The 24,881-nt window shown below is 45.3% G+C and overlaps 1 protein-coding gene across 2 annotated transcripts; it reads right to left on the reverse strand.

Moving 5' to 3' along the window:
* Positions 1-543: 543 nt before the first annotated feature.
* AIFM2 (apoptosis inducing factor mitochondria associated 2) lies at positions 544-8,770 on the reverse strand. Of its 2 annotated transcripts, none has more exons than XM_033149065.1 (9): positions 8,680-8,770; positions 7,734-7,942; positions 4,922-5,037; positions 4,719-4,838; positions 4,135-4,227; positions 3,037-3,145; positions 1,904-2,056; positions 1,154-1,354; positions 544-819 (listed from the first exon to the last, which is right to left on the reverse strand). In XM_033149065.1, exons 2-9 carry the CDS (start codon positions 7,906-7,908, stop codon positions 665-667), a joined length of 1,122 nt encoding a protein of 373 aa, XP_033004956.1. In that variant the 5' UTR covers positions 7,909-7,942; positions 8,680-8,770; the 3' UTR covers positions 544-664. The 2 variants fall into 2 exon arrangements, with proteins under 2 accessions (XP_033004956.1, XP_033004957.1); XM_033149066.1 differs by lacking the exon at positions 8,680-8,770 and adding an exon at positions 8,070-8,169.
* Positions 8,771-24,881: the final 16,111 nt, after the last annotated feature.

Consider the following 24,881-nt stretch of genomic DNA (forward strand, 5'->3'; position numbering starts at 1 on the left):
AAGGAAAACACTCAACTTGTAAATACATTTTTTAAAACAAAAAACTCACTTTTTGAGGTCATGATACTGTATTGTTTAAGAAACAACTCCAAGCTTTTAAAAACTTTCAACACAAAAAAATATATATGTAAAGCAACAACAACTGCCGTGTTCTGGTCCTAGGAACTGATAAGTTCTAAAGCTTGAGCTATGCCACATCATAGCTTACACAGTTTTGGGAGCTGCAAGGACCAACTGCCCTAAACCCTTTGGGCTTGGATCAGCTAGAAGTTAATATAAATATATTCTAGGGGAAATCATTTGCTTAAAGGAGGTAGGTTTAAGCTTAATATACCAAAAAAAGATAAACTCAAGCAGACAGACACACATAATTCAATGAATACAGCACAAAACAGATTGTAGGTTGCTGCTACTTTTAATTCAAGAACTTTCAGAATCCAGTATAGCTCATGAGCCAGATAGTAAAAATGATCCCAAGGTCCAATGTAAAATATAGCCTTGGATAAGATATACAAACCATATATGATATACAAACCATATATGATAAAAGTTAAGCTTTTTAAAATTAGTAATAACTACCCAACCCTTCTTTAATTGAAAGGTATATTCTTTTTTGGCACTGGTCCTGTTACACCTGCATCTTTTCTTGCAAGCCCCTTTCTATCTAGCATGGCATACACTGACCCATCTTTCTCCAGCTTTGTGAGAGGAAAAGATCCCTGCTTTTAACAATTGTCACTAAGAGATGTCCCACGTAGCAGTCACTGATTTGGCCCACTCCATCACATCTTCCCAGTGAGATCAGGAAGGTGAGTGATCCTGAAGGGGACACAAAGATTTATAAAGCTGTATTATTTACGTGAAGTCATTTATTTAACCCACATTTCTTGCAAAGTCCATATTCCCCACTTATATGAGTTATTGAGACCTTATTCACACATTTAATTGGCAACTATTCTTTCTCCACCCGAACAATCCCAAGAAAAATGCTCAATAAAGTATGGAATGAACCAGCAGTACAAGACTGTAGGAGGGCCCCTAAAATAGCAGCTTCAAACTCTGGTGCAGTTATGGAAGCTCCTGTCATAACCCTTGTAATGCACATTTATTGAAGATGTGTAAGAGAGACATGAAGGCACAAAACAAAACTTACCTGGTGTATAGGTTTTCAGAGGCTTCTGTGTCAGGCTGTTGACAATGTTTGTCACTGCAACATCTGCATGGAGCCCAGCATGGTATGCCATTTTTGGCTCATTCACATCAGCGCAATCACCAATAGCATAAATGTTATCATATCCTTTAACCTGAAGGTACTCGTTCACTTGCAAAGCACCATTACTTGCCAGCTTGTCGCCTAATGATGGATGATGGAATTAAATCAGTATGTAGTTCCATGAACTATGTAATTCAGTTTAACCTGTCTTTCTTGGTCTTATGGAAACCATGAACTCTCTAGAGCCACAAAACAAGTCTTATCTAATGTTATCTTTATAATATAGATATATCAGAAGTGCCCATTTTAGTATATTTTTTTCCAAAGTCCCAGGTCTAAAATTAATTAAAATACATGCAGAATGTTATCCCTCAGTTCAACCCTATGCATGTCTACTCAGAAGCAAGACTTCAGTGGGACTTACTCCCAGCTATGTGTGCACAGGATGTGTGTCTTAATTATCTTCCAAAAACTACCAGTGGAGGCAGATACTACATGGTAGGGCCAGCTATATGAATAAAAGGTCACATTTTAAAAGGCATCAACGTTAGCCAACAAATGAATACCGCTAGCCTGGCACCTTCTGAAACCAAGTACAAAGTTACACACAATTCCAATTTATAACTGAGACATAAGGACTGGGAGAACTATGTTTCCTTAAACATGAGGTCAGGGTGGGAAATAACTTACTGAATGCACCACTGTATGCTGCAGAATTGACCTTTATCCCAGTGCAGAGAATCACCATGTCAGTAACAATCTCTGTGCCTTTGTCTGTCTTCACTATCATGTTCTCTTTGAATTGGTTTAAAGTCAGCGATTGCAGGTTTTCAACTTTCTGACCTGTTGTAAGCCAAAAAACAAAAACAAGGACACCATACTTCATTGAACCACTGCAACAATCGTGGCTCCCATCCTCTTGTGCTTTTAAGGTATCTATTCCTTGAAAGGATGTCGGTTGACTTTAAATTTTAGAGCAAGGGTGGGGGAACTTTTTCAGACAGGGTGCTCAGGAAGGCTGGAATGTGTTAAACTGGACACACAGCATGGCCTGCACAATCTCACAGGTCAGATAAAGATATGGAGAACCTACATTCAGTCCCTAACCCTGCAGTCCCCAACCCTGTTTTAGAGATACCATAATTTAAAAGTAACCAAGTGCCCAGTTCAAAACTTCCAATATGGTTTTGTTTAAAAAAAAGATGTGTAACTAACCCTCCTGGTTATAAAGGAAATATTGGAACACTATTATATGAGCAACTTCTAATTATAAAAATTGGGTTGGAACTCCTGAGCAAAAGCACAGCTCCTGAGCAAAAACACATTTCAGTTAAAATAAATACACAATATCCTCACCAAGTAACCTGAATTAAAAGAGGAACGGAAGTATAATCTTATGCTTGTCTACTCAGAAGCAACACTCTCCAAGTTCAATGGGAGTACAGTATTCCAATTTATACGAAAGTTGCCGTAGTATGTACAGCAATCCCCATGAACCACTCTAAATAACGTTTTTGAGCAATGTACAAAATACAAACACTATGTCCTAATTTGACATGTGCGTGCATGATAACCATTTATGCTACTAAAATACGAGCAGGGGCTCAATCCTCTTTGCCAATTGTTCCTATGTATTATTTTAAAAGTAGCTAAATAAATTACATGAGCATAGCTTCATTGAGATGCACAGTGTATGTATACCAAAGTACAAAAAGAAACACTTCTGAAGCAACCCTTAATTGGTCTGGAAACATGTAAGAGGAAATATCATTTTCAGTTTTCCTAGGAGACAATTACATACAATAAATGAGCTATGTACCTACTCAATAAGAGATGTACCCCCTCTTTTAAAAGGGACTCCTTCACCTCCTGCCGAACTCTGGGGAGCACTTCTGGATCTGCCAGTGCAACTTTTGAGTGAATAAGGGTGACCTGGGGACAAAACCACATTGTTGAATTCATGAATGTTAACAGCAAAGATCCATCACCTGTCTGAAGTATCAATTTAACCAGGTTTTTTATTACTCCAGAGGCAGCATTCTCGCATTGTGGTAAATCATAGTAAAGCATGGGTTCCCATGCATGAACCCCTTCGTTCCTTTTTAGGGAGAAAATAAAACACAGTTGGTGGCTTAGTGTTCCATCCAAATCAGGAATCATGGTTTGTTTCTCTCAAACCACAATCAGTAGACCTTAGCTTATCATGGTTTGCTTGGTGTGAAAGAAACCACAATTCCTGGTTCAGACAATACACTAAGCCAGGAAATGTGGTTAAGTAGGTGCAACTGGCTTCATGCATGGTAAATAGTTTAACTACGGTAGTATACCATGACACCCAAATGTGGCCATTGAGAGCTTTTCCAATTTGTGTTTGCTACGCTGGCAACTAGATCTAGATCGCTCCCCCCTCCCCCCCCCCAAGTAAAGCTTTGCCTTACAGAAGACATAGCAAACTACAGAGCCAAATAAAATGGGAGTCCCTGGATTACAATTCTACATAACAGCAGAACTGGGCAACATCTCACCCACATTGCAATTTCTCTACTTTAAAAAGACCAAAAAAATAGGAATTAGCCAAACTTGTAGTGTTGAGCACACATTTATAGTCAAAGCAACATAGGAAAAACCGCCAAGCACTCATTCACTTTTTAAAATAAAATAATTTCAACTGTAATACTATGCATACTTAGCTGGAAGCAAGTCCCAATGAACATAGCGGAACTTGTTGCCAAGTAACCATGCACAGAATTGCAGTTATCCGTTGGAGGGCAGGGGTAAAGAAATGGAAACTACAGAGACATTGAGAACCATGCACAAACATTTAAGAGTCCACACTTAACGGCAACCCTTGTCTATTCTGGGGAAATTTCAATTACCAGAGGAATAAAGTGGTTAGCAGTAGTATCGCTTGTGGCTCCTACCTCTTTGTTGGGATACTTCGTCTTAACCTCCGCAGCCATTTCAACACCAGCAGAACCTCCCCCCACAATTACTATGCGGGGAGATTTTTCAACCTTTCAAAACCAGGAGAAATGAGAGTTTAGATATTATGTTAACATTTCTTCATAATTTGAAACAAAATATGGTGCCAGATGTCTTCACCATCTGGAGGTACATGCCTGGGGATCCTTGGATCTTGCCTGTTTTCACTCGCTAACAACGCATCCTGTGGAATTCTATCTGCAATATTTTATCTGCACCATCAAGAGTGAATTTCAGGAACCCAAAAGTTGTATTGAAAAGTATGAATTTTGGGCCACTGGGCTGCCAACTAGGCATTCCATTTTGGCAACTGTAACCCTGGTTTAAGGAGCCCTTTGCCGCCTAGCTTATATACAGTATCTGAGTTTCTGACTGAAAGGGGGTATTTGGACTTGCCCAATTGCCATCTTGCCAGAAGTCAGCCTTAAGTGGCACTTTAGTGAGCCAAGGTACGCCCACGTAGACATAGACACACACAAGGTGAAAAGACCAATTTCCCACCAAAAGGAATTTGAAACATCACCTCTTCAACCATGTCCTCATAGGTCTGAATAGCAGACTGCATGTCCATGGGTTTGTCAAATTTTCCTGGGAAAGGCCCATCACTCCCGGTGGCAAGGATCAGGTGGGAATAGCAGAGCTGCTAAAAAGAGATGTTAAAAGAGGGTCAGTCGGACCTTCTTGCAATGTCTACCGGCTACCAGATTTTAGCCTCAATGCACTCACTTCACCATCATTCAACAGGACATGCCGTTTCTCCAAGTCAATTCCAACTACCAGACCCTGCCGGAAACTGCCCCCGAAGGTCTTGGAGAAGGAGATGAAAGTTTTCTTGGCAAATCCTGCAAAATGATGTATAGAATTTTCAGGCCATTAATGGTACTTAAAGAGCAAGACTACAAAGAAGTTAAATATTTAATACGTGTATGGCCTACTAGGCTATGTGTGTGGCAGGATGAGAAGATAGAAGCCCAAAGTCATAGTAGACTGCAGGGGTGCATATTACATTCAGTGTGTACACCCCCCCCAAAAAAAAATCCCAGCAAATTAAAAACCCAACCTATAACAGAAACAGAAACAAAAACACTTCAGTCCAACCCACCTGCAGATCCACATGTGTTTAAACACCCAACTGTATTCTTGGAAAAGAGGAGACTGACAAAAGGTATGATAGCTATCTCCAAATATCTAAAGAGCTGTCACATGGAGGATGGAGCAAGCTTGTTTCTTCCTGCTCTGGAGGGCAGGACCCAAATCAATGGATTCAAGTTACAAAAGAGAAGATTCAGACTAAACATCAGGAAGTATTTTCTGACAGTGCGAGCTGTTCAACAATGGAATGGACTTCCTCGGGAGGTTGCACTCGCCTTCCTTGGAGGGTTTTGTTGGGTGTGTTGTTGGGTACAGTGAACTTTTTACAAAAGGCAATACAAAAAGAAAACTTAAAATGAAATAATAAATTAGGGTTCTTTATACAACCACAGGACTTACCGTAACCACCTCATTTTGCTGCATGTGTAGACTAGGCCTCAGTCATAATTCTGCCCCACAAACATTAAGGCTCCCAAAACTTTACCATATGAATATACCTATATTTATTTCTGTCTGATTCTTCTACCAATGTATCCAGAGCAGTATACAGCATAAAAAGTGGCATAAATCACTGTATTTCTACAAGCAAAGAAAATACAACCAATCCTTCGGATCAACAACACAAACGGTACAGAAGATACAGCCGTACCTCAGGTTACGTACTTTTCGGGTTACAAACCCTGGTAACCCGGAAGCACAACCCCGGAGCGCGCGCAACGCGGATGCGCAGAAGCATTCTGCGCAGTTCACGCATGTGCAAACCGCTACTTCCAGGTTTTTCATGCACTTGTTCGGGTTGCGTACCTTTGGGGTTATGAACTGTAACCAATTACGTACGCAACCTGGGGTACCACTGTAAAGGATCAGGGTATTGCTCAGGTGCCCTCAGGCTTGTCATGTTGCTAAATCACAGAATTTCAACCCAGTATCCTGAACTGGTTTAATTTTGAAACATTTTCTTGTTATAATAAATAATAATAATAATTTATTATTTGTATCCCGCCCATCCGGCTGGGTTTCCCCAGCCACTCTGGGTGGCTTCCAACAAATATTAAAATACATTAAAATGTCACACATAAAAAACTTCCCTAAACAGGGCTGCATTCAGGTGTTTTCTAAATGTCAGGTAGTTGTTTATCTCTTTGACATCTGATGGGAGGGACTTCCCCAGGGCAGTCCCATATAACTTGTCTCCTCAAACCAATATTGCCACTGTGGGTGCAGTAAACCTCAATATCACTCCCATCTGGGACTGCAAAAATGAAGGTATGTCAAGTACTTGGAGTGGGAGAATCACAGGGTGCCACCTGGAAACTGTTCAGCTTAGCAGTTCGTGCAGCAGCAAAATTTGCCTAAAGATTTACAGGGCATTTAAAAGTAAAAGAAAAACGTAGTTTCCCAGCATATGGCCCTGACAGGAAAGGACCCATGAAGTTGTTGGGGACAAGGGCAGGGAGAGAAACAAGTGTAGGGAAAAGAATGAGGCTACAGTTGCTGTTATGTGCAGGATTCAGCCTGGTTTTGCCACCTGGAAAGAGGTGTTTGATTATTAGGCTCAGTACTTAATTTCTGAACATAGATCCAAGAGCTCCCGTCCTACCTACAAATATTCTCACAGCACACTGGAGCTGTTTGTGGGATGGGTTTTAATGGGTAGGATATATTAATTGCAATTTATTCCTCCAGGCACCCATGTGTGTGTGGGTTGAACAGTTTCAAAATCCCATCCTTGGCAGCAAAATTTATAAAGCATAAGAGTTAGGCTATAAAGCTTTGCTTTGAGCAAGTCCAGCTTTGAAGGAAGCTGACTCTCCCTTTCTTGCTCCTTATCAATGAATCAGGCTACAACTTGGGAAGTACCGGTAAGTTTAAAAATATGACTGACTTACTGATTATCTTGCATTGGTTCGTAGCAGTGGCAACAATATAAAATACGTATGCAGGGAAAATAGGCATATTTACAGTGTAACCAGCTTCAGGCATCTGCCTGAGCTGGTGCAAGCAAAGGGCACATCTGCCCTCAGGGCTGGTTGAAGGAAGAGGGGAACAGGAAGTACTATCTGAAGAAGTGTGCATGCACACTAAAGCTCGTACCAAGAACAAACTTAGTTGGTCTCTAAGGTACTACTGGAAGGAATTTTTTAAATTTTTTATTTTGTTTTGACTATGGCAGACCAACACGGCTACCTACCTGTAACAGGAAGTACTATATGCTCCTTCCTCTCCAGGAGAGCAGGGGAAATGACATCACACAGAGCCCTCTCTACCAATTTGTGTGATTTATAAGGTCTGAGTATCTGCCTATAAGCAACACAGCTGTGTGGTATAAACCCCTATCTACCGGTATGCATTGACTGCTTATCTCCCTCATACAAACTGCCCATATCTTAGAGAAAGAAGCAGTGCACACATGCTGCTGCCCCCCCCCCCCGAAGGAGAAGCTCACCACTCTGTACGGCAGCCCGGAGAGCAGCGACATTGTGGTGGAAAGCGTCCCTCATGTCCACCAGAACGAAGGGGACTCCCCAACACTTGAGCTTGCGGGCAGCTTCAATCCCACCGAAGCCGCCCCCGACTATCACCACCTGCACCGACTTGTCCACAGAGATTTGGCCGCCCATCGCGAAGAGAGCAAAAGGTCTTCAGCCAAGGCAGCTAAAGAAAATGAGAAAAGGGGGGGGGGGAGAGTAATAATGCTGTGAAGAGTTCAGCTGAGGAACAGAGATCTATGTACTAATTGCACCGATTGGTTTTAAATAATTTTACTAACCCTAATTATTACTTATTGGCACATGCTGTGCTGTGGATACTTCATAAAGCATGGGATCCAGAAATCATTAGAAAGTCTGAGGGACCGCCTGATCCCTAATATACCGGTTCAGTCCCCGGGATCATCCGCAGGAGGCGCGTCGCCGGCTGTCCCCGGATTCGGAGCTGGCGAGGCTCATTTGACAACTGCAGGGAACAGCCTCCGGCGTCATCAGCCGATTCCAACCAAGATTCAGCGAGCGCCTCGTATGCAAACTTCCAGCTGTTTGCTGAAAACGTCTCTCTGCTGCCAAGCTCATAAGGTAGGCAACTAACGGAACTGCTTGCCGCCTTATTCCTTGAAACTGTTATTATAATTATGGAAAGCTGCCTTGTTTTTGTTTGTTTCCTTTAATGAAACTGCGGCATGCTGCTAAAAAGCCGAGAAGCCGTGAAGCATATATCGGCCGTTGCTAACGGAGCAACGAAATGCCCCCCTTCCAAAATACTCCTAAACACTGCCTCGGTCCAAGTCAGGACTCTCTCAAAACTGGACTCGTGTAGAAACCATCATTATCATTATTTCCATTTCTTATTATTTCCAGTTATTTCCACCCCACAAAGCTTTCCGCATTTCCACTTACCTGCAAAATGCAAAGTCTGCAAACGAGCAGGAAAAGACTGCCGCTTCCGCCCTATTTATTTCCAGGGGGCGGAGGGAGGTGGCAGGAAGTAAGTAGCCTGAACCACTGACCCGCTTTCGATTGCTGTTTGCTCGGCAATGACTAAGGAACCGGGCGTCACTCCAGATATCCCAGAAGACGCTCAAGGAGAGCGCTGTGGCGCCCCATCTTTCTGCCCCCTAGCGAGGCGCCGGGAGTGCCGGCGATCTTGTTTCATAACCGGCCCTGCTCTGCGCCCTTCCTCGGGGAGTCGCCTGAAGTCCATTAGGACTTACTCCCAAGGAAGCGCGCTTTAGGCTGAAGCCTCATGTTAAACAGTACGGTCTCCCGGCATTATTTGCAGCAGCGGTAATTTCCAACGGGACTCGCTCCCAACTCTGCGCATAAACATGTTCGCTCCGTTTTCGCTCCCGGGTTTACGAACGGCAGTCGTTTTGTTGGCTCTTCTTGGGAGCATCTCCTGCTGGAGTTAACTGCTAACCGCGCTGTATCTGTGAGCTTGCCATGTGGAAAGATCGACAGCATTAATTCTGTACTGGGGACAGCGGTTATATGCATGCGAATATGTTTGCTTCTGTTGGATAACATATTCTGAGTTTGCAACTCAAGAGGTGGCCCAGAGTTATGTGGAGACAGCTTCTGTCCACTGATTGCTAGGACATGTGCTTGGCTCTTAATATGGCTTTTGAGACTCAATGGGGCAACCGCACGTTTGTTTGCTCGCTCTGAAGTAGGCCCCATTGTGTTCAGCTGGGGCTTTCTCTGAGGTAAAACTACATAGGACTGCAGTTAAAAACGTCTGGCACCTTCACTTTAGGGCTTAGGCCCCAGGTAAAAACATTTCTTTTCTGTCAGGCCTTTGTACATTTAATTCATTTGTGGCATGGGTAGGCAAACTAAGGCCTGGGAGCCGGATTTGGCCCAATCACCTTCTAAATCCGGCCTGCGGACAGTCCAGGAATCAATGTGCTTTTACATGAGTAGAATGTGTGCTTTTATTTAAAATGCATCTCTGGGTTATTTGTGGGTCACAGGAATTTGTTCATCCCCCTCAAAAAAAATTATAGCCCGGCCCCCCACAAGGTCTGAGGGATGGTGGACCAGCCCCCTGCTGAAAAAGTTTGCTGACCCCTGATTTGTGGCCTCCTTCAGTGGATTGGGATGTTAGTTCTGCCATTTTATAAAGATGAATGTGCTGTTTATAACTATGTTGGCTCCGTTTCAGTTTTTGGTTGGGTATAACCTATGCGCAATTTTTGTGTGTGCAAGTCGCTTTGAGATACTTTTCGTAAAAAAAAACCCAAACCCAATTAATAAGTACAATGAACAAACAAACTGGATGTTGCCCACCCACTTCCAAGTCTGTCTTCACATACTTGAGGACTAGAAACTTAAAATAAGATCAAAATTCATGCTCCCTAGCTTGTTACAATTTTCATCCCTGGGGTTGCCATCTTTTTACTACCCTTGTTGTTGTTTAGTCATATAGCCGTGTCCGACTCTTTGTGACCCCAGGGACCAGAGTACCCTTGTTACTGTGCTTTTAATAGCAGTTTGGTACATAGAGCTTTAGCAGGTGACATTTTTCCTCATGTAAGGAAAAATGATAAGTGATTGGGCAATCTTGCTTGACTCTTAAAAGCAGAGAATCAGCAGTTATATTATGTATTTGAACAGTGGAATCATGGAGTAACTGTGAAGTTTATTGAAATGAATTAATTTCCCCAACCCTCAATGGGAAAGTTTATGCTGCTGTGTCATTTTCATTTTTAATTCTGTCCTTTTACTTATTGTCGTTTTTGTTTTATATATATATAGTTTTGCGTCAGCGAGATGCCTTGGAAATATTTAACGAGGGGTGATATATAAATTTATTTAATTAAATGAAATACAAGTAGAAATCAGTGGGAGCCGGGCTTACATGGGAGAAAACTAGGCTGTTGTAACTGGAGACATATATGAAGCTGAGATTGTCCCTCCTCATACACTGAATGACCCCTGCTATCTGCAGCAAGAAAAATACTGCACACAAACACTATTTTTCACACTGCAACCAATTTATTGAGGCAGCTCTACCTATGAGCCATGCACTTGACTCTTATTTCCAAGTCCGGTGGGGGGGAGGGGGACTTGTGTAACAGGTGAAAAATTTCCAGCACTCAACCTTTAACCTTGACATGCTAGCTTTCTGTGTGCAAAGAGCTTTTACATGCAGAAACACACCAGACACCTGAAGCCCTCCCTGCTTACAGTCTAAAGAAGTACATATTCCGGTTCAGAAATGACTCTACCATTTGCTTTTTCTGGATGCACAAGGGGTTCTTTTCTGAGAATAAGCCTCGTTTTAATTCATTGGGACTTGCTTCTGAACAGGCGTGTCTAAGATTGCTTTGTACATCAGTCATATATCATGCGATTCTTTAACTTATGAGCGGTGTTGATCTGTATAAATTTTGACCACCCACATTTGACCACCCACATTTTTATATAGGCAGATGGCATTGCATTACTGGGAAACATGTTGCATAAGCGTTGTTGCATCCCTCATCCTCTTAAAGGAAGTTCTGTGATGCCATAATGTTAAAAGTAGGCAGATCAAAGGCGCAATACCATATTTTATATGCTGGTGCTGTAGCTTTAATTTTGGACTAGATAGAATCAGGACACTGAATTTAGCACATAGCCTAGGTGTGCACAGTTCTGCAAATCCTCTGAAATGGCTGGCTATAAGTAGTACTGCATTTGTGCCAGTCCAACTTCCTAATAAAATGTTATCTTTCTGAATTTGTGATGAAATTGTTCCCCTCCGCTTCCTCATTAAAAATATCTCAAGTATCATCCAAGTCCTCTCTTAAGGATAATTGACTTTAGCGTTACTGAGGACGTGCTCTGCTTTGCAGAAGGGGAAGAGAAAGGGAAGCCGTGTCAATATTAAAAATACAGATCGCGGTATGCGATAACGTCAGTCATTTTTATCAGTCCTTATGCTTGCTTAAAGGATGTGTTGTTTTCAATTAATTTAATTGGTCTCCACCCTGAGATCTTGTGATGAAAGGCAAGATATACACATTTTAGTTAAATATGGCTCAACTTCTTGGTGAGTTCAAAATTGGGAAAGGAGTACGACAAGGCTGTATACAGTTCTTAACCCGAGGTACCACTGTATTGTCTCCTTGCTTATTTAACTTATATGCAGAATTCATCCTGTGAAAGGCTGGACTGGATGAATCCTAAGCCGGAATTAAGATTTCCGGAAGAAATATCAACAACCTCAGATATGCAGATGACACAACTTTGATTGCAGAAAGTGAGGAGGAATTGAAGAACCTCTTAATGAGGGTGAAAGAGGAGAGCGCAAAATATGGTCTGAAACTCAGCATAAAAAAAAAACTAAGATCATGGCCACTGGTCCCATCACCTCCTGGCAAACAGAAGGGGAAGAAATGGAGGCAGTGAGAGATTTTACTTTCTTGGGCTCCAAGATCACTGCAGATGGTGACAGCAGTCATGAAATTAAAAGACGCCTGCTTTTGGGGAGAAAAGTGATGAGAAACCTAGACAGCATCTTAAAAAGCAGAGACATCACCTTTCCGGCAAAGGTCTGTATAGTTAAAGCTATGGTTTTCCCAGTAGTGATGTATGGAAGTGAGAGCTGGACCATAAAGAAGGCTGATCGCCAAAGAACTGATGCTTTTAAATTATGGTGCTGGAGGAAGACTGCAAGAAGATCAAACCTATCCATGGTTAGGGAAATCAGCCCTGAGTGTTCACTGGAAGGACAGATCCTGAAACTGAGTCTCCAATACTTTGGCCACCTCATGAGAAGAGAAGACTCCCTGGAAAAGACCCTGATGTTGGGAAAGATTGAGGGCACAAGGAGAAGGGGACGACAGAGGACGAGATGGTTGGACAGTGTTCTCGAAGCTACCAACATGAGTCTGACCAAACTGTAGGAGGCAGTGGAAGACAGGAGTGCCTGGTGTGCTCTGGTCCATGGGGTCACGAAGAGTCGGACACGACTAAACAACAACAACAAAGCTTCATTGAATTAGTGGGATGAGAGCAGGTCTACGCCATACATAAGCCACATTCCCCCAAAGAATCTTGGGATCCGTGGTTTGTTAAGGAACTGTGGCTGTGGGGGACGGACACAACTGTTCCCAGGAGGATTCTTTGGGGCGGAAGGCAATGTGCTATAAATATATAGTGATCATCTGCCTACACTTCTAGGTTAAGGTGCATCAATTCAGGCTGCCTGAGAAAAATCTGTCAGATTATGGCCACTAGGAGGTGTAAGTGACTAAATTGATCTGCAAAACAGAAACCCCTTTTTTTGAGTGGAAGCAAAACCATCTGAACCTGACAAGTCCAGGAAACCAGAATTCGCATCCTTAGCAACGAGGGGAAGGGGGGAAACAGTGGTAATGATTGAGCAACTCTTCAGCTCTTTGGCAATTCAGTAGTTTACGGGGTTTGTAAATGCAACAAGGAATGCAAGCACATTTTTGCTAAAATTAATGCCTCCTAGATATTGTTGTTGGCATCCATCTGTCTTGGGATATAATGGAGTGCGCCTCCAGGGGTGAAATCAAACCACTGGAGAATCACAGTACCTGAAGTGACTTCTCCAGGGCACAAGCCTGGTCAGTGTCCTGGATTACTTTAATATGCAGGTAGGCTAAAATTATAATGGCGCATTTGCTATATAATTTTGCATTTTCGCTACTTCACAGCATTTGTCTGCCTATAGCTGAGCAGCATAAGACAAAAAGGCGTGAAAGACACAAGGCTGGTTCTATCCTTGGAAGTCCTTCATTTCAGCTGGATTTATTGTCCCAAGTCAGTGTGCATAGGATTGCATCCAGGAACTCATTTATTGTGCATAAAATTTGACACACACCTATATTTAACAAATACTTCCCAAGATCCCCTTCAAAAACTTGGCAAAGATGAGATCCTGTCGTCCCCACCCCACCCCACCCTGCACAACAAATTTTAAAAGCCAATGAAATTTCAGCTCTGGACCCGAATCAACAGGGATGCTTGGCCAATATAAAAAAACTGAGCCCAAACAAAACAGCTGAACTAAAAGAGAGTTTTGTGAATAAAGGGGGAAGTGTAAAGGAACAAACTTGCAGCAAGTGGAAAGTAACTTGGAAGACAGAAGTCACTGTGGTCAAATGAGACCTTCTCCCCCTCCCTGCCCCCACCCGCTGGGCTCACTACAGGTGTTTTTTTTTCTCCAGGCTTTACAAATATTGTTGCATACTTGCTTGTTTTGGCGTTATTTTCCCACTGCAGCCTTCAAACAGGCACCCCAGTCAACAGCCAGTATGCTTCAGAGCTCTGTTTGTTTTCGTTCTATGGACTATTTAAAAGATAAGTATTTAGCCTTGAGAAGGAGGAAGGAGCTAAAAATGGTTTGAGTCTCCTGTAACTGAGTCACAGTAAAATGCATTCAGCAGTTCCTGAATTGCCCAGTTGTTATATCAAGTTCAACTCTCTATTTCAACTGCTCCACCAGTTATCAGCAACAGAACCTCAGCATGTCAAAAATAAGGGAAAGGAGAACATGCGCACATGATCAGTTTACATAAGAGCAAGACTTTTTTGTTTGTGCATCAGGAAAAAACAGTGAAAGCATTGCCTTGCCTTCGGCAAAATGTCCTAAACTAGTGTGGTGTAGTGGTTTGAGTGTTGGACAAGACGTGGAAGGCCAGGATTCAAATCCTCACTGAGTCGTGAAGTTTGTTGGGTGACCTTGGGCCAGCCACTGCCTCTCAGCCTAACCCACCTCACAGGGTTGTTGTGAAGATAAAATGGGGGCAAGACAGAGAGAACCATGTTTGCCATCTTGAGCTCTTTGGAGGGAAGAAGGGATCTAAATGTAATCATAAATAAGATCCATTTCCGTTTGGCAGGGGCGTCGCTGGGGAGGGGCGGTGGGGGCGGGACGCCCCCAGTGACAGGGTGAGCAGCGGCGGGTGGGGGTGTCAAGCGGCGGCCCCTCCCGCCACTCCCACGCGCCGCCGCTCCCTCCGTCACCCCCGGAGCAGCAGCACATGGATGGGGTGCTTCTGCCGCTTTTTTTCGGCGGGGGGGGGGCGACCCGCGAGGGGGGTTGTCACCCCCTCCTCGCTGGTCACCCCCCCCCCCGAAAAAACCGCGAGAGGGCGGGCGGGGAAAGCCTGGAAAGGAAGCAGAGCAGGCGTGTTTAAGCGCCGCTCTGCTTTTTCCGCTTTCCGCCGCTTTTTTCGGCGGGGGGGGGCCGACCAGCGAGGTGGGGGTCACCCTTGTCACTCCCTCCTCGCTGGTCACCCCCCCCGCCGAAAAAACCGCGGGGGGGGGGGCGGGGAAAGCCTGGAAAGGAAGCAGAGCAGGCGCGTTTAAGCGCCGCTCTGCTTCTTTTTCCGCTTTCCGCCGCTTTTTTCGGCGGGGGGGGGGCCGACCAGCGAGGTGGGGGTCACCCTTGTCACTCCCTCCTCGCTGGTCACCCCCCCCCCCGCCGAAAAAACTGCGGGGGGGGGGGCGGGGAAAGCCTGGAAAGGAAGCAGAGCAGGCGCGTTTAAGCGCCGCTCTGCTTCTTTTTCCGCTTTCCGCCGCTTTTTTTCGGCGGGGGGGGCGACCAGCGAGGTGGGGGTCACCCTTGTCACTCCCTCCTCGCTGGTCACCACCCCCCCCGCCGAAAAAACTGCGGGGGGGGCGGGGAAAGCCTGGAAAGGAAGCAGAGCAGGCGCGTTTAAGCGCCGCTCTACTTCTTTTTCCGCTTTCCGCCGCTTTTTTTCGGCGGGGGGGGGGCGACCAGCGAGGTGGGGGTCACCCGTCACACCCTCCTCGCTGGTCACCACCACCCCCCCGCCGAAAAAAGCCTCGGAAAGGGGAAAATCCCCCCTTTCTGTATACACGTGCGTCGTGACGTCATGATGACGTCACGACGCGCGCGTCGTGCCCCTCCCCCAGGGGGTGCCTCTGCGCTGCCACCGCCCCCAGCAGCGCAGAGGCTAGCGACGCCACTGCCGTTTGGACCTTAGTTTCACTCTTGCACGAGGCTGCGATTTACATTTTTGGTTTTTTGCAAGAATTACTGTCTGCTATTAAATTTAGAAACAGCTTTTCATGGTGTCAACAACAAATCGCAACAATAGATAACCCACACACTAAGAGACAGAAACAGCAACAGCCTTGGAGATAATAGTAAAAGAATCAAACACGTCTGTGTGAAAGTTATCTGCAGTTGAAGGCAAGTTCACTGTTCCCTAATGTGAGGCAGCTTGAAAATGGTGACTTCTGCTGGTTTTGTGGCTGTAGCATCAGTTCCCTGCCCTTATGCCAGGCTCCTGTATTGTGTTGGCAGCTGGGGAGGGTGATTTAGGGTGAGCTGAAAGCCCTACTCCAAGCTGAGGAGCACAAACTCTGTTGAAGGGTGGAGAAGCTGACTGGCTGGGTCTGTAGTGGAAAATCAAGGGTGGGACCTGAGATGCATTTGGATGTATCAAGAGCTGGTCTCACGGAGTAAAAAGTGACCAGAGGTTGGTCATTTATTCCTAACTCAGCCCCTTAGCATTTGACTTTCCTGTTGGGAACATCACGTTGAAAGGAGAATAGAGGAGATGTCTGAAGGAAAGAAAGAAATCCATGCCTGCCTAGTTATACAACCCACCACTCTTCAGCGCAGGATTTAAAAACAGCCCTTCATTTATAGCTTTTCCTCCCATTGCTAATGTCCCTGTGGCTGATCAAAGAACACCAGCCAGTGACTTCACACCTAGACCAGTTTGTCTTTGTTTTATTGGCTGTGGACATCTGTTAATAGTATGTGTAATGTGAAGGAGGCCAGCAATCTGACAAGACCGAACTCATCTTTGCAAGCAAACAGAGAGGAAGGAAAATGGCTTGGGTTAGGTTCCAGAAAAGCATACGAAAGGAGTTCATGTAGGTGTTTTCAAGTAGGATTCCAAGTGAGGAACCAACCATTACTTGAACAGTACCCAGGCCTGGCAAGCAGCTGCCAGGAGCTCAGAACTGTGGTGGGGCCTATGAGTGCTGATAGCTGCCCTTGCTAGGTGGCTGGGTCTGCAAACCATTGCTCTCCAAGGTTTCAAAGAGGGGACATTTCTAGCGTGGCTTGGAGATGCTGGTGATTGAACTTTGGGAGTTTCTGCTTTAAAGGTAAAGGTACCCCTGACTGTTGGTTCCAGTCGCGAACGACTCTGGGGTTGCGGCACTCATCTTGTTCTGTAAGCCAAGGGAGCCGGCATTTGTCCGCAGACAGCTTCCGGGTCATGTGGCCAGCATGACTAAGCCATTTCTGGCGAACTAGAGCAGCGCAAGGAAATGCCGTTTACTTTCCCGCTGGACCAGTACCTATTTATCTACTTGCACTTTGATGTGCTTTCGAACTGCTAGGTGGGCAGAAGCAGGGACCAAACAACAGGAGCTCACTCCGTCGCGGGGATTCGAACCGCTGACCTTCTGATCAGCAAGCCCTAGACTCTGTGGTTTAGACCACAGCGCCACCTGCGTCCCTTCAGTTTCTGCTTTACCACTGATCATAAACTCTGCCATGAGCTATGGTGCTTTTGCTGGAAGAATTAGTAGGCATGGGAATAGTTTTGTGCCAGTCTATCCTGTCTGTTGGTTCTCTCCTACAATTTTCCCCATCAGCTCCCACTTGCATTATTTATTATTTAATAGAAATAGAAATACTTTATTGTCACTGTACCACATATTTACAGTGAGATTAAATAATAGCAAAACACATTTTACAGCTTTTAAAATGTGTTTGTGGGAGGAGGGTTATTGATTTGTTTTTATATTTTATTATGTATTTTGTATTTCTCATTTTGTAATTTTCCATTGTGAACTGCACTGGGATCTTCGGGTGAAGGGCGGTATACAAATTTAAATAAATAATAATAAAATAATTATGACAGCAAATATGGGTTTGAGGGCAACAGGGCTGGCCCTGCCTTACATCCCCCTTTAGGCAGCACCATGAGTTGTGGTTGTGTGCAGATAGATGACGGCAGCAGCAGCTGGTGTTTAAATAATGCAGTGTGTTGTTTTCAAGTAGGAGTCGCCAACCTCCTTGGGCCAGTGGGCACATTTGGAATTTCAGCACACTACCTGTACATCAAATCCCAAAACGGCTGCTGTGGGAGGGCATGGCACAACACAAAGTGGCTGCCATATCTAAAAGCAGAAAGAGAGAGGGCCATAATATGGTGCGGGTATGCCTTCCAATTAGCAGGGGAAAGGCACCTACATCAGCTACTGCCATGTTCACCCACAATGAGAAGCCCTTTGCCTTCTGCTCTGTTCAGAACAGAAGGCAGGGTAGGCATCCTATCCCGACACTCAGTGAAAAGTGGCCATATTTAAGGGAGAGTGTTCCAAGTAGGAAAGGCTGAGCCGCTGCAAGCATGAAAGGAGCAGGAAAAGCAAACTGCTGTGCTCTGTGAGTTATTGATACCTTGCATGGGTGCCATGTTGGCAACCCCTCTTCTAAAGGGGGTTGGATCTAGCTTGTGAGGGAGACCATTTGGGCACTACTTTACTTCAAACTGCAAAATGTCTTGGGGTGGCTCTTGGGAACAAGTATATTTACTGAGATTAAGTGCATGTTCTCACTTCGTGTTCATTCTCTCGTCTGACCCATCTTTTTGAGGCTGTGGTCTGGCGGAGGGAGGGGGAAGGCTTTGGGAAGATTAAATAATCTGAATGAAAGAATGTCATATAGGCCACGACAAGCTGTCTTAAAAACACACACAATAACCTATCTTACTTTAATATTGACGACTCTTTTATTATTTGGGTAGACAGGATACCTGGAACATCCTTTTGACCCCAGCCAAATGAAATAAGAAGAGTCCTCTGCATGGCAAACCCAGCAGGACCCACACAGGTTGCGAATAACAGAGCATTTGGGGAGAAGGAAATCGAGGACGCACTGATTTTCTAGCAGATTTCAGAGATTGAAGCAGGGACCACCTGCATCAAAAGCAGATGCAACTCAAGAGAAATCTATTGCATTCCAACACCCCTCTAGACATCCTTTTTATTGAAAATGGATGATGATTTGTGCCTATGATGTTATCAGGGGTCTTACACGAAATTGTGCTTTCAGTACCATTTGCACCTGCAATATACAGTGATATTCAGAGATACAGAACCTGCTGAGGAATAAAGTCAGTGGAGTCCAAAATGCAGGGAGGGCCTGCCCTAAAACTATGTCCCTGGATGTTCCGCATCTAATGACATTAGCAGTTACACTATTGAATTATGTATTGCATTTATTTGTTGTTGTCGTTGGCATTTGTCTGTCTCGGGAAACAGTGGAAGAGTGAGCCTTCAAGTCAAACTGTTGGAGAGTCAAGGTGGCTCTGGAGTACTCAAGGTGGCATGCCCTGCTCTCCCCCCTCCTCATTTAATCCCCACAACAATCCTGTTAGGTAGGTAGGTTAGACTGAGAGGCAGTGATTGGCCCAAAGTCACCCAGCGAGCTTCATGGGCAAGCAGTGATTTGAACCCTGGTCTCTCAGGTCCTAGGCCAACACTAACCACTACACCACACTGGCTCTCTATGTTTGTTAGCAGTGTCCTTCCAACATGGCCTAGTGTGTGGGTAGGCAACCTTAGGCCCGGGGGCCAGATCTGGCCCAATCACCTAAATCCGGCCCGCGGATGGTCCGGGAATCAGCATGTTTTTACTTGAGTAGAATGTGTCCTTTTATTTAAAATGCATCTCTGGATTATTTGTTGGGCTTGCCTGGTGCTTTTACATGAGTAGAATGTATGCTTTTATTTAAAATGTATCTCTGGGTTATTTGTGGGGCATAGAAATCAATTCATCCCCCCCCAAAAAATATATATGTAGTTCAACCCCCCCCCCACAGGATCTGAAGGACAGTGGACCAGCCCCCTGCTGAAAAAGTTTGCTGACCCCTGGCCTAGTGGTTGGTGTGTTGGACTAGGATTTGGGGGAACATGGATTCAGCTGTCCATGAAGTTTGCCATTCGCTGATTTTTTTGAATGTGCGAAGCGGCTCATTGATTGATCAGTGAGAGAAGAAACAGGTGCACAGTGGGTGCTGGCGCTATATGATCGGTCTCTGGGAGCAGTTCCTCAGCTGAAAAACATGAATAACCTTAAATGAGGTTGAGGGACTTGGGTGGAGGTTCATCCAGCACCTCTACAGCCACCTTGGAAAGAGGTATGCTCCCCCTCTGACTGAAAGAAAGACCCCAATTGTCCTTTCTGAGCAGCTGCATGGGAGGTTAATAACACCTCTTGGAACAGCCCAATCCAGGAGATATAGGAGCGGCAACGGCATCCAAAATAAGCAGCCAGGCCTTTGGCTAAAAAGAGGGCACTGAATAGTACGCAGGTTGTGGGTTTCCTCAGAGTCTGTTGGGCCTGTAATTCACCACACATTAGAGCTTCCTTTTTGGCTGGGCTGGGCTTTCAAGAGAAAGAGACCTTTTATGTACCGGTACATGAGAGACATTTTGATTCATCCCAAAGATGTCCTGTCTCCATTTCTTTCCAAGTTGGGGGGGAGGGAGGGAGCCTTCGTTTTATTTATTTGCCTTACTGCATCATAGGAGGACCAGAAACTTCTAAGAAAAAATCTCTTCCTGTCAATATTTCACAACAGAATGTACCTTTCCTTCACGTCCCAACCATAGCAAGGAAACGGCTGTGGTATCCAAAGAACCTGCTGGCTTTAAAAGAAAACTTGTTACAAACCACAAACCTTCCCAGCAACTAAAGGACATTTTCTCAGAACCTTCATATACAATCTACCTTGTAATTTTGTCTGAAGAAAGCAATTTCTTGGATTTGTCTTTAGGTCTATTCATTTCATAAGATCTGTATACTGCTCGCCTTTAACAAAACTTCAAAACAGTTTACAAAGAGCTACAGTTCCCAGCACCCTTAAACTATAGTTCACAAGATTCTTGTGGGGGGGGGAAGTCATGTGCGCTTTGAATTTATGATGGGGAAGCATGATCATACTTAAAATTCATGTTTCTTGTTTAATGTGGGTGGTAGTGAATGAAGTTTTACTCAAGAGTAGACCCACTGAAATTAATGAACCTTAACAATGTCCATTATTTCCAGTGGGTCTGCTCTGGGTAAAATATAATTGATTACCACCCTATATTTTTATCCTGCAGTCAGGCCCTGATAGCCTTGGATCATCAGCTCCACATTTATTATTAAGATTACTAAATGAGAAATCATACTTTGAAATACTAATACTAAGCAGGCAGTAAGCCAGCTGCTCCCTAGTTCATTCTGCACATATTTGTTGCATGAACCTGGCAATCTCCCTATTGGACATTAGAGGCCACTGTTTTACCATTCGTCCCAGGCAACGTGTGATATAGATCTTTCTTAGGGTAATTCTAGGTGGCCAGTTTATTGTGGGGTCAGTACTGTACATGCACACAAATTGGCTGTTATATGCGATCATTTGCACAAGCCTTAGATTCGGCTCAGGAATGGGGACATGGCATCTCTGAGAAGGAAGTCCCTTGCTATTTCCAGATACAGAACTGAGGCCAGGAGGTTCTGAATTGGCCGGTGGAGGTGGCGAGACAAACAGAGCTCTCCTAGCTATAGCCCTTGGGCTAATGCATCAAATGCCCATGAGAACAGAACATCTTCAATGCTATTTGTTAAACCTCCTCTGAAAGGGTTGGATGTAGCATCATCTTTAGGTTAGCCAGAATACTTGAGGTTATACACCCTACACCTCTGTGGCGATTTATTTCCAGACACTCAACGTGTGGTGAATTTTCAGTTTCCAATGAAATAGGCTGTTGAAATGCTGATAGACCTGGTGGATATTAGGTTATGTTGATGCATGCTTTCACCTTTGACAGAATGTGTTTCATTTCTGGTACATAGGCTCCAGAAGGAAACACGACGACCCCCACCTCCCATGGTTGGAGCCGTGAATTCTTCCTCAAGGCTGCCAGCATCCCTGCAGCCCAGAATTCACCTGAATTCATCTCCCCTCCCATCTTCTTGGGGACATGGGTGGCACTGTGGTCTAAACCACAGAGCTTAGGGCTTGCCGATTGGAATGTTGGTGGTTCGAATCCCCGCGACGGGGTGAGCTCCCGTTGCTCGGTCCCAGCTCCTGCCCACCTAGCAGTCCGAAAGCACGTCAAGTGCAAGTAAATAAATAGGTACCGCTCCGGCGGGAAGGTAAACGGCGTTTCCATGCTCTGCTCTGGTTCACCAGAAGCAGCTTAGTCATGCTGGCCACATGACCCGAAAGCTGTCTGCGGACAAACACCGGTTCCCTCAGCCTATAGAACGATATGAGCGCGCAACCCCAGAGTCCGCGACTGGACCTAACGGTCAGGGGTACCTTTACCTTTACCCATCTTCTTAGCACCCCTGCATGCAAAGGCAGGCTCTGGCGGATTGAGTGGGCGAGAGCAATAGTGGGCCCAGTGGTCCAATGATGGTTTCTGCAAGTGCTGCAGAGGAAAGTGGGGGGCAGATGGGGCTTGTCAGCTTGGGAAAGTAGCCCATATGGGAGAAAGAAAACTCTGATCCTAAACCGCTGCTGTCTTGAGGGCAGGGCCGTCTCGTCCATAGGGGCTGGTGGTGCGGCGCGCCAGGGCACCGGGCCCCCCAGGGGCGCCCCCGTGAGCCCGCTGGCATACCGGGCGCCCCCTCCCCAACCCACCCCCGCCCCCATGGGCAGGCGGGTTGCAAGCCGGCCGCCCTCGCCTCCCGGAGCCCCAGCTGGAGCACTGGGAGGGCGCGCAAAGCCCCGCGCCGCTCCAGCGCCACGCCCCTCATCCCCCGCTCGCCCACCCCCCTTCTCGAGGGGCAGCCAGCGCGGGAGGGAGGCGGGCGGAGAGGCAGCACTGCGGGGGCGCCAAGGGATCACTGCGCCACGGCGGCCGATCCCTCTAAGACGGACCTGCTTGAGGGATATCTTTGAGAGAAGAAGAGGCTAAGGGGTAAATGTTTCACAAATCTGGAGTGGAGGGACTTCCGGTGGAGCTGCAGCCATCGCAGGATCGTGGAATATCCCTCTTGGGAGTTCCAGGCGTACCTGGGGGAAAAAGGGGTCGCGCAAAGGCTAAGCGGACCCGTCGCTTCAAGGGGGGTTACCTTGAAGCTCAGTGTACCCGGCAGCGTCATTTGCTGCACTCCTGACCTGAGGTTTGAGCATGAACTTCAGGAATAAGGGGTGAAAAGCGGACGCAAGTAGGGGACATCGCACCCCCCCAGCGGCGCAAAGCCTCGAGATCCGGATAAAAGCAGCCCGCTTCCAAGACAAAAGGGAAAGAAGATAAAAAACGGGAGCAGCAGGAAAGATCGAGCTGCCTATAATTTAAGAATTGGCAACTGTACAGATTTGGACGGGAGTAAGAGACGCAAAAAGGGAGTCCGTCTCTACTCTGGCGAAAAGATGGCGCTGGGCATGACTGTGCAAGACGAACAAAAAAACAGCGTTCCTGTAAAGTGAGTAAAACCCGTTTTGACTGACTACCCGGGAAGTAAAACCTACGGGTGGTTTAAAGGACTTTATTAACATAAAGAAGAAGAAGAACTAGAGTGTATCTGAAACCCAAGGGATCTTGCGGGGGCAGAATAGAAGGAAAAGTGACTTTTGAAAATCCTTTAAGAGACTTTTAGATCGGCTCACCATCGTGTCGGCAGACCCAGAACAGAGAGAAGTGAAAGGAGAGGAGAAAGGAGAAAGGAGAAGGGGGTTTTGCATGACACGGTGGGGAAAAGGGTTGTTTTGAGAAGCTGAAAAGCACTGGGGTTTGGAGAGATCCGTAAAGCTGTTACATTGAAACCCTTGAAGCCCCCCTCCCTCCGAGCGCAAGAGGATCAGATCGGCAGGCGGCGGATTGAAGTAAGGGGTATCGACCCCCGTGGATTACAAATTATCTTTTGGTTTCCTGGCTTAAGGGGTAACGATCCCTTGGATTACAAACATCGATTGAGCAGAGACTGAGAGTCAAAACGCTCGTCGCGGGAAACCAGACAATTATTACAGCCGCCGGACTGAGCTTTTGGGCTTCGGGGGTGTTTTGGAAGGGAGGGAAGGGGAGGGAAGGGGCTTGCTTTTCAGGTGTGACTTTTAGTCGTTTCACTTTCCAGACTTTCTCTAGACTTTTTCCGATACTGATCGCTGACTGAAAGAGTAACTGTTGCCTATATTCAGTCTACAAAATAACAAGAGAAGAAATGGAGCCGCTACAAAGAAAGTGAAAGCAACTCCGGGACTCCGGTGAACAAAGAAAGCGAAAGTAGGAAGACAGGATTATTGAACTGAGTAAAAAATAGACGCTCTCCACAGACTATTAGGCGCCACCTATAGGCAGGAATTGGTCTGTAGGGTAAAAGATTGTAATTTAGGAGAGACCTGGGTCCCCTAGTGGTTGGAAAAATATAATAGAAGGTAAATTCTGAAGTAGAAATGAAGGGGAATAAAGGGAGTGCAACACCAGGGGATAGAAGGCCCTCAAAGCAAGAGGAAGGGAAAGAATGGGAAGGTCTATTATCAGAAATAAAGAAAGAAATAAGACAAAGCGAGCAGAATATTGAAAAAAAAATTACAGACCTGAAGGAGTCAATGGATGAGAAATTTGAGAAAGTAGTAGGAGAGCTGACAGAACAATTAAAAGATTTGACTACCAAATCTAAAACAATAGAAAACTCAGTAAAGAAAGTTCAGAAGGAAGTTAATCAAACGAAGAAGGACACGGAGAAGGTAAAAGAAGAAATTGGAGATCTAAACAGGGTCCAAGAAGAAATGCTGGACAATTTAGCTATGTTAGAACTCAGGCAAAAACAATTAAATCTCAAATTCCGCGGGATTCCGGTGGAAGCCAACGAGAATATAAGACAAAAATTAGTGGCTGAATTAGCTAGATGGCTGGACACGAAACAAGAAGTGGTGGAATATTCTATTCTGAACGCTTTCAGAATAGGGGTAAAATCTATAAAGGCCAGAGCGAAAAAATTACCAGGAGATTGCTTGGTAATGTTTAATTCATTAGATATCAGAAATGAGATTCTGAGATTAAGCCACTCTCGAAAATTGATAATAGGAGGCAGAGAAATTAGCATATATAAAGAAATTCCTGTGAGATTTTTACAGAAGAGAGGGCCTTAT

The sequence above is a fragment of the Lacerta agilis genome, chromosome 5, assembly GCF_009819535.1.
Source record: "Lacerta agilis isolate rLacAgi1 chromosome 5, rLacAgi1.pri, whole genome shotgun sequence".
NCBI classification, from domain to species: Eukaryota; Metazoa; Chordata; class Lepidosauria; order Squamata; family Lacertidae; genus Lacerta; species Lacerta agilis.

Coding starts and splice junctions, on each gene's coding strand:
- AIFM2 (XM_033149065.1), bottom strand. CDS start 7,908: ATGGGCGGCCAAATCTCTGTGGACAAGTCGGTGCAGGTGGTGATAGTC. Junction 4,228..4,718: donor ATGAGGACATGGTTGAAGAG/GTGATGTTTCAA, acceptor TGGTTTTGAAAG/GTTGAAAAATCTCCCCGCAT. Junction 1,355..1,903: donor AGCATACAGTGGTGCATTCA/GTAAGTTATTTC, acceptor ATCCATCATTAG/GCGACAAGCTGGCAAGTAAT.